This window comes from Polyodon spathula, chromosome 6, assembly GCF_017654505.1.
Source record: "Polyodon spathula isolate WHYD16114869_AA chromosome 6, ASM1765450v1, whole genome shotgun sequence".
Lineage (NCBI taxonomy): Eukaryota > Metazoa > Chordata > Actinopteri > Acipenseriformes > Polyodontidae > Polyodon > Polyodon spathula.
This window is the reverse complement of record NC_054539.1, coordinates 12,759,215-12,769,000: the sequence shown is the minus strand read 5'-3', so window position 1 is coordinate 12,769,000 and position 9,786 is coordinate 12,759,215. Positions and strand designations below refer to the sequence as shown.

At 36.2% G+C, this 9,786-nt stretch overlaps 1 protein-coding gene across 1 annotated transcript in view; it reads right to left on the bottom strand.

The window, feature by feature from the left end:
* Nucleotides 1–9,786, bottom strand: part of elovl5 (ELOVL fatty acid elongase 5) — a 33,895-nt gene that overhangs the window by 810 nt on the left and 23,299 nt on the right. The window contains exons 5-9 of the mRNA XM_041252132.1: nucleotides 5,905–5,982; nucleotides 4,828–4,999; nucleotides 3,630–3,754; nucleotides 3,268–3,402; nucleotides 1–2,880 (exon numbers count right to left, since the gene is read on the bottom strand). The exon at nucleotides 1–2,880 is cut by the window's left edge and continues 810 nt beyond it. Coding sequence (XP_041108066.1) covers nucleotides 2,752–2,880; nucleotides 3,268–3,402; nucleotides 3,630–3,754; nucleotides 4,828–4,999; nucleotides 5,905–5,982 — 639 coding nt within the window. The 3' untranslated portion in view covers nucleotides 1–2,751. The remainder of the gene's footprint in view (nucleotides 2,881–3,267; nucleotides 3,403–3,629; nucleotides 3,755–4,827; nucleotides 5,000–5,904; nucleotides 5,983–9,786) is intronic.

Here is a 9,786-nt window from a genome sequence, read left to right as displayed (position 1 = left end):
AAATCAACTGAATATCCCCTATTCTTTTACAATACCTGTAATTGGTGCATATTTATATGAAGTGTCAAATAAATTTCTAACAGAGATGCTACACATTTCTTTATTTAGAACGGTTTTACTGTGACCATAGTAACGACTGAATGGAAATGGCTTAATATATCATTTAGCCATACATACTGTAATAGTTATGCATTGAAACAATTCAAATATAATATTTATTCTTTAAAAAAAAAAAAAAAAACTGTTTCATTTCTACAAATAACATATAGTTTATTCAAGTGCTCTTTCATGACATGATATGAATGCAGTGCACAACACCATGACCGAACATACGAATATATCTGTTTAAAATGATCCCAGTGCTTGCTTGTTAAGACTGTTAATAAGCTTATCCACTGAAATGCAACATTGCGGATCACAACTCTATGGCAAATGCTAGATTGCACAGAGCTGATATTTTATGGTTTCATGACATAAACAATTGAACAAATAGTCTATCAAAACTGTTTAACAATGGCTTTTAGACTTCTACACAGGCTCGGAAAGCACATGTTCATACATTAATATTCCACATACTGCTTTGGCTACTGCAGTTTTGTATTAAGGCATATGTGTACTATACACTGAAGTAATTCACATACAATTGAGTGTTACAATCACATGCAATATTAGTGCAATTACAGTGCTTTACAAAAACATGTGGGCCACACAGGAATCAGCACCTAAATCTAAGCTGCAAGTAAGGCATTATATTTGCAATGAAAAGTTTAGACTGTCTATCAGGATTAATGTTTTTAATTAAGTGATTTGGATCAGTTATTTTAGTCTAGTGATTCTGTTTTTTATAACTCAAAGTATTGGCTCTACCCTTAAGAAAACACTCCTGCAAGATAATAAAGAAAAAAGGGATTTGCAATTTGTACTGACAATGTAACTTTTTGAATTTCACAAACCATATGTAAATCTATTAGGGCCTAGTCTATTATGCTTCAAAATAATTAGTGAATTGTTTTTGTTGCACAATTTTTCTTGAATAAAGATGGCTTGCTTTTTTTGGTTGGAGGCTTAATTCAAATGGTGTAAATCTAAAGGTTTTGTCTGGTTTGGAATTGGAGAGTGGATAAAATTACTGCATTTTGCTTATGGCTGACACTAGACATATGGCTTTGGTATTTCTGTATAAGCAAACTATTTCATCTTATGTTCCTTCAATCACTGAACATATGGCAAAACCAGAAGGCAAATCCAAAAATGCAACAATTAATTACAAAATTGCTCAAATAAAAGGGACCAACTGGAATTACATTTTTTATATAAATTATATATATTATCATATACACGCTTGCCTTTACTGACACTGTAACTAGGATATAAACATAGAATTATATTTACATTACCCTGCACCATTTTTGTATTTGCCTTATTGCCAACACTTTTTTCAAATAATAATCTAAGTATAAATATTAATCCTTTTACATGAACGTTCAACTTTTTTTCTCATAGTCATAAAAGTTTGTGTGTTCTTTCATACATTTTTATTCTCTGTAGACTCAGAAAACAAATGTCTATATTTTTAATGAACTTGTTTAGCAATCTACAAAAAACATTTATCACATTTCTAAAACCACTAACTTACAAGCATTTGCTTTTTGATACTACAGATTTAAAATTTATAAAATTACCCTTCACCACATTAAGTTTGAAATGCTTTTTATAACTTTAATAACTCATTTGAGAAATATCCTCTAAGAAATATGAACATGTGCCAGGAAATAAGACCAATGTACTATTATTCAGATCATCCTACTCATATGTGGAATAACGCACAGTAATTTTATTTTCACATAACAGGTTTTTAATAATATTTGTTCGAAATTGGGGTTGGACCTTTTTTGGGGAGGAACATTTATATATAGGTAAAAACTAGACCAAGTAATTCACTACTCTGAAATAAAAGTTTGAAAAAGTATCCATTATACAACCAAGGATTTAGATCAAAACCTCAATGGCAACTAATGGCAATTGATTTTAAACTAATATTGCAGATTGCAGTAGCCATGGTTCTGCAATTGAGAAGCAGTGTGGATGTCAAAATGCTAAATTATTACCATGGCACACCACTCAACATTCATACAACTGTGGCTGACCCTGTGCTACAGAAACATCACATTGCCACTGGAGTTCGTTTGGCTAGGGCAGAGACACACATGTTTGTGTGAGGGGGCAATAGTTTGACAACCACTACCAGTTTTAAAGTTATTCTATGTTCAAAATGCGCATTTGTTGTTAGGTTTCCCTCACTTACATGTGGAAATGTACTGTAAGACCGAACACGATGAATGAGGTAAGAGATTATACAATGTCCATGCTTACTAGGAAAAAATACATCAACACACCAAAAACATGGTAAATAAAAAGGAGTTGGGGGGTGTGCTGAGGCAAATGAACTAGTCTAGTTTATCCTGATATAAAAATAAATAGATACCTTTATTTTATCTTTTCTCTGGTTCCATTAACCTTAATTAGCATTAATTCAATATGAATAACAGCGCAGGGCCATGTGTGCTTTAGGGGGTTCTTTAGGGGTTAATATTATTTTGTTTGTTTGATAATATATTATGTATATTTAGGGATCATTTAGAATCTACTTTTCTTATATAAACCCAAAATGATTTTCTCCGTAAGGGATTTCTTAATGTGCTAACATTTCAGATTGTGAGATTAGTCATGGTGTGCTCATCTGGACATGAGTCAATCCTTTCTTAGTTTCCTTTGTGTCATATTATCCAGGGAAGAAACACCGTTAGAGTGCCCATTTAGAGAAGCTGCTGATCCATTCTGATACTCTTTTCTTCGTGAAACACCACGTTTCTTGTATGTCTGAATAGTTAGAAAAATAACAAAGACATACAGATGGATTACACTAGTGAGAGTGGTAATAACTTTGCATCAATTAATCAAGGTTTACATTATTAAATAGGCTTTTTTGTTCACAGTACTTAAAAATACGTTAAAAAGACAAAATACATCAATACTCACATGCACTGTTAGAGAAGTTTGTATATGCTTTGCACAAAAAGACCCCAATTTGAAATCTAAAACCATTTAGTAAATTCATTAAAGTTAACCCATTTACCGATACAATACTAGCGATGTAAAAGGAGTTGAATAAATTGCTGGCTGAGAGACAAAACATCATAACCAACAGCAATTACAAAATCAGGAATCAGACAGCGAAACAATTTCCTTTTTAAAAAATACCCTTACCTGAATATAGAAATTAGAGAAGAGAACAATCAGAATTATCAGGTAACAGATCTGGAAATACAGCCAACCCATTGGGAATCCACATGGTCTAAAGACAGCACAGAGAGTCTGGAACATTGTTAATACAAACTGGATCTGAAAAAGATAAAGAATACAATGTAACTTGACTAGATATGAATCAGATTTGAAAACAGTATCTCACACTACCTTGAAACTAAGAAGTCAGATAATCTCTGCCAAGCCATATTTTTTTTATTGGATAATACTTCAACATATAAAACTTAAATTCCCTTGCGGTTTAAATACTTATTTGTATTCGTATTTATAATTTAAATAATAAACATAAAGTATGAATAACTTACCAGCTGCCCTTGGGTTATGTATTTCTTCCACCACAGGTAAGGTCGCACTGCAGGAATGGCTGAGAGTCCATAGTAAGAATACATCAAGACATGAATAAAGCTATTCAAACTGGCCCCGAAATACGCTGCAGAAATAGAAAGACACCGTTAAAATCAACCAATGTCTCAAACAAGCTTGCCACATTAACGCTACATAATTTTTCCTACTGTGAAACTGTAGAATGTAGTATTAATAAAAGAAAGTTTATTTCAGTATTACCTAAAAAGTAAACACCATTTATTGCAAAAAAAGAAAGGACACCATTTAAACAACTATGATGTTTCCTGCACCAGAACTAAATCTGACAGACACAGAAGAAACACAGCACTGCGAGGTGACATGGTGAATGAAAGGGACTCCACAGCAGACTGGGGTATGAATGAAAGGGACTCCACAGCAGACTGGGGTATGAATGAAAGGGAATCCACAGCAGACTGGGGTAAGAATGAAAGCGATGATGCACTGATTTATTAAATGAACAAAATAAAAGGTTTGAACACAAAAACTCTTTGTAAAGTAAAACAGTAGCCAAAACAGACAAACAAAACGAACAGACACTAAGAAACAGGGCACAAACCCTAAACACACAAGTATTGCACGTATAGCAATTGTTATTTATAACTATAATTATTTCTCCTCTCTCTCTCTCCCGTTCCTTCTCCCTGGACACCCAACACAGAGTGAGTGAAACACTGCCTCTTTTATGCAGCTGTACCGAGACTCGATTGCTAATCAGTCATTCAATTGGAATCTCGGTACATCTGCACATGAACTAATCTGTGCACTCCCTGTGCTCAAGTATTAATACACATTTGATCTGCACGTGAAGTAATTGTGCAATCCTTGTGCTTAAATACAACTATATATTTTAAAACACTTGTGCTCCACAGCCCCATTTATATCGGTCCACGTGGTATATATATATATATATATATATATATATATATATATATATATATATATATATATTATAGATATATAGACACACACCAACATTAACACACCACATGCAACATATAATACAAAATACACACAGGGGCGGGGCACACTGCCACACTAATATAGTATATATTTTACAAATACATATCCTGAAAGCAAACCTCAACACATAGTGAAACATATAGATGCAGTTTAGCTGAGTTTTTAAAATACACTTACAGTGTCCACATGGCACCCAGTTCATGACAAACCACCAGATGTTAGGCATGGTTGCATGATGATAGACGTGCAAAAATGTAATCTGGTGATTATTCTTTCTTAAAATGAAGAAAAAGGTATCCATGAACTCAATGAACTTTGAGAAGTAATACCACCAGAGGACACGCACAATCTAAAAAAACAAAACAAAAAAACAAACTCAAAATGAACACTACGACAAGCCAGTGAACACTCTGAATTATCAGTCCACAACCTGCAAGGGTAAAATACATTGGATTACACAATACTAGCTTTTGTGTAACTACATGTTCAATATTCAATAGTTAGGTTTGTGCTTTTAAGGATATGAAAGAGCTGCCATGTACTTATTTAGGGAATCTGTTTTTACTAAGAATTTAAATTAAATTAATAGAAATTAGATAGGTTTGCAGCCTCAGCAAACAGAATGACCGTTACTCTATATTACACTCCTTCAGAAAATGTGTATTGCAACTACAATCAGATGCCAATGTAATGCAGGCTGACTTGTAAAACAATCCTAAACCAAATACAATGCATGTATCTGGATGCATTTCCCTTATAAAGGTTTGCAACAGTCAACTTGCATGGTAATTCTGCATGCATTATGTAAGGGATAAACAACGATTAGTGCTGATTCAGTCAAAATAATTCACTTATTTCATTTGTCACTGGATTTGTAGCACAAACTGTGGATTCGTTAATCAACAATATACCTGCCCTGCACTCCCCTTTGTTTAACACCAACAGGCAAGTAACAATGTGATAAATATGCATCTAACCCCTTTTTTTTCACTATACACTTTTGCAATAGAAATGGACATGGCTCACAGGTCTGTGCAGCAAATGAGCATCCAAAGACTTTTCTTTATACTGGTTGTTTTTGGTAAAGAGAACCGAGTATATCGTATAGTATTGTAGCTATCAGTCAATGTAGTTGATTTGTAGCTTTTCAGATGCCTTGGCGTCTTCAAAGGCTGGCCATAAAAGGCGGAGGGATTGTCTATAAAGTCTAAACTGTTTCTGTAAAGAGATTTATTTTCTGTTAATTTCTCTTACCTTCATGTCTGCTTCCCCGCCACTGTGAGTGTCCTGGCAGAAGAAGTTGTACCCTCCCTGCCATGCTCCTGTAACTAACTGCAAACAAAAACATAACAACAGGTCATAAACACAATTGTGTTTTTTTTTTCTAGTGCCCAATCATTTTACTCCGATTTGCATGTATGACTCACCATGTACATCACACGGAAGTGCCTTTACCAGGTGAGCCACACTAAAAACTATATCTAATTAAAATTCTCAATAATTACTCAACAACTGTATGTGTTTAGTCACTTTTCTAATTCATATAATTTCTATTCCATCTCTGACGCAAAAATAAAATTTGATGTTTCTGACCAAACTGTTAACCTCCTTTGTATGGGTACTTTTGCGTAATTTGGGGGACGCTGTAGAGTGCTCTCACTGTGTTTTCCCTGTATACTTCATGTTCCTATGCCGTTCACTCTAACTTTCCTCAGCCATGCTCTGCCTGGGGGAAGTGATTAGCTGGCTCAATCACATCCGGGTGGGGGTGGTGGAGGGCTCATTTCTAATCAACCCTAAAATAGCCACACACAGCACTCGCCACGTCATTCAAGGGGCGTGGCCAGGGCAGCGCCAGGAGTTCCGTTTGGCAGCCCTGCCTGTCAATCTCACCCCTTTTTCCTATATTAACTTAGCACTACTTCCTCTCTTTGTCTTGCATTTGTTTTTTGTCCTCCCTCCTCCACTGCTCCTTTCTAATACTGCATCATCCGCACAGTGATCCCTCTGGGGGGACAAGTGAGTCTCACTCCCCCTCCTGCCCAAGTGGTGGTGGTGGTTCTCTTCCTTCGTCTCTCCTATACGGACCCCAGACACATTTCCCTAATTCTCCATGCCACCCAGCTGCCAGCCGATGCTGCCTGAAGATGCTGCCTGAGTAGTGACGGGATCTATCCTTTTGTCCTCTATGTCTCATTCTCCTTTTCGCCCAGCAGCCTGAGGATGCTGCCTGACCCCGCCTGGACTTGAGAGCTTCGTCTTTCATATATTCTGTCTCTCATCCTCCTTGGTGAGAGTTCAGAGTCACATGCCACAAGCTTGCAGCCCCTCACGCCTTTCTTTACTCTCAGGCCCTCGTAGGCACCCAGGGAAATATTTTTTAATGAATCTCAAACAACAACTGATGAGTGCAAGATCGCACAAGAGTTGCACAAGCACAAGATCGCTGCCTCTGCTTTTGAGCTTCTAACTACTGAGCCCTCTGGATACCTATTTCCAAAAGCTCCGTGTTTGGTTTCAAAATAACTTTTCATATTGTATTCCTCAACTACTGACACACATTCATTGCACAATGAACACACTGGCTTTGCGTTTGGTGCAGTTGGTAAAATAAATAAATATTTATTGGTCCACTAACTGTTGAATTTATGATTTTCACCATAGTTTTCTATTTTTAATAGCTAGAGTAGAGAGAGCCATGTTTATATCACTTTAAAAAAAAAAGAGACAGAAAAAAACCTTTTAATAGCAACATGAGTAAAAAAACTAAAGACGCCCACAGTGTATGCAAAGGGGAGCTCAATGGAAGTGGCTTGCGGGGGTGGTGCTGAGTGGCTTAGTGACTGGAAAGGGATACAAAAATAAAACATGTCTTAATCACAAAATGATTTACAAATGTTAACGTTTTTTTTTTTTTTTTCCATATTTATTTTAGTTAAATTTTATAATTTTTGCTGACTGTCGACGAGCCAGTTGAAGAGCCCTGCTGTAGGAAGTTGTGTGTCTTTCCATTTCCACAGACTTTGTGACTCACACTGTGAGCCATTATTATTATTTATTATTATTATTATTATTATTATTATTATTATTATTATTTTTTTTTTTTTTTCTTAGGAGACACCCTTATCCAGGGCGACTTACAATTGTTACAAAATATCACAGTATAAAGTATCACCTTACACAATATCACAATAAAGATGAAGAGACGTCATTGCCCAAATACACAGGCAGCAATGTGACTGCAGAGAAAAGCCGAACCAAAACATCACTGCCCGATCTCAAATCATCCATGACATACAGGCAGCCATTTTCAAAGAAGCGTCATTAGCTTCCTGAGGAATTCGAAGAGAAGCATTTAGAATTTCAGCATTTCGTTAAGAGGCTCAGTTCTAACAAATAGTACCAGCTTGGACAGATCGGAAATGCTGATCAGAAGCCTGTATTTTCTGACATGTCAAGCAATACCAGAGTTCACAAATTGGGGGAAAAACAGGTGGTGAAATGTATTTAAATGAAGAAAAGAGCATGGAATTGGGCAGGGATCTGGAATACTAAGTGGGCACAGAAATTATAATGAGGTGTAAGGATTTTGCCTTGCACTTGGGATTGCTGACCCCTCCAAACCATTGTAGAAGCGAGTAATTAAGAGCTGCATAAAACCACAAACCTTCAGAGACCTGTCACTGGCCTCAGGGTGGCTGCTGTGTTACACTTCCTGATGCAGCGACACCGACACTTGGCTCTTTTTGAGGACAGGCAGGAAAACCTTGGGAGGAGAAGGGCAAGACGGAGAAGAACTGCATATTCAAACCCAGGGTCACTTTGGGATGCCGGAGTATGCAGTGATAAGGTGTTATCGTCTCACTCCGCAGGTCATCCAGACCTAATAGCTGAATTTCACCTTTTCATCACCTGATTGACTTTCTTCACTATAGAGGGCCATATGGCCTATTTGGTAGCATAACTGATGTTGGCTGAGGCTTTTCCAAATAACAAAATTTCATGCCTAGTGACCTCAGGCGTAAGGAGTCTCAGCTCAGAAAACTTTTCTTTTCCGTGCGCCAAGAGGACTTTGCTGCCCTTTTTCTGACATATTTTTATGGTTTGGTTTGGTTTCCAAGCTCTACGAATCTCATAGAGGGCTGACCATTCTCTGTACTCTTAATTCACCTCACCTCACCGCTGTTATTGTTTTACAGCTGTGTCATTCATACAACAAGTTGATCTTGATCAAAGAATTCCCTGTATTACTTTACAGAATTATAGATCTACATCGTCTGTATTGGAAAATACTATTTCTAAACATATTTCAAAGATGCAGTAATTAAGTTTTCCGGAAGATTTAATGTAAGAAGCCACAGTTTGCTGAAATACTATAACACATTAAACAGTGCAATAGTGTAGGTTATTTATCATGACAGGGGCTGTATTGACAACACTGATAATGTAAGTCTGTTTCTCCACAGAGAAGGAATAGTACAAGCCATGACAATGTAAGCTTTCACACACTATCGAGAACACATGCCTCAAGGCTGTCCTCTTACAGGGTGAGCTAGCAGTTCAAGTCCCATCCTGATTCATTTATTATCCACTCTTTGCGAGACTGCCTATGCCAATCGTGATAAATTTAAACTAATGACTTGCAGGTAAGGTCAGATTCTCTGTAATACAACAAGCACAAGTTAAATTCATCCCACACCGAGTTCAAAATGAGCTAAAAACTCATGACATACGGAGAAACAGACAGTCCTCCATATACTCCTAGATTCTGATGCTCCTATAACTTATCCTTTTCAAATCTGAGACATACATTCTGAAGCACAAACAGCCTACATATACAACAAGCTTACAATTTGTGAAAATTGGAAAATAAGTTCTTGAGATATGCAAATATATATATATATATATATATATATATATATATATATATATACACACACACACACACACACACACACACACACACACACATATTACCACTAAATCATCAATTTTTCACTTCATTCATAACCTGAACAACAGTTCAAGAAGAGTAAGCCAATTTAAGGTCCTTATTAAAATTGGTACTGTGTTTATTTTTTCCTTCAAGCAAAATAAGTTGTGCTATGCAGTTTAACCGCATTAAATTATTAAAGA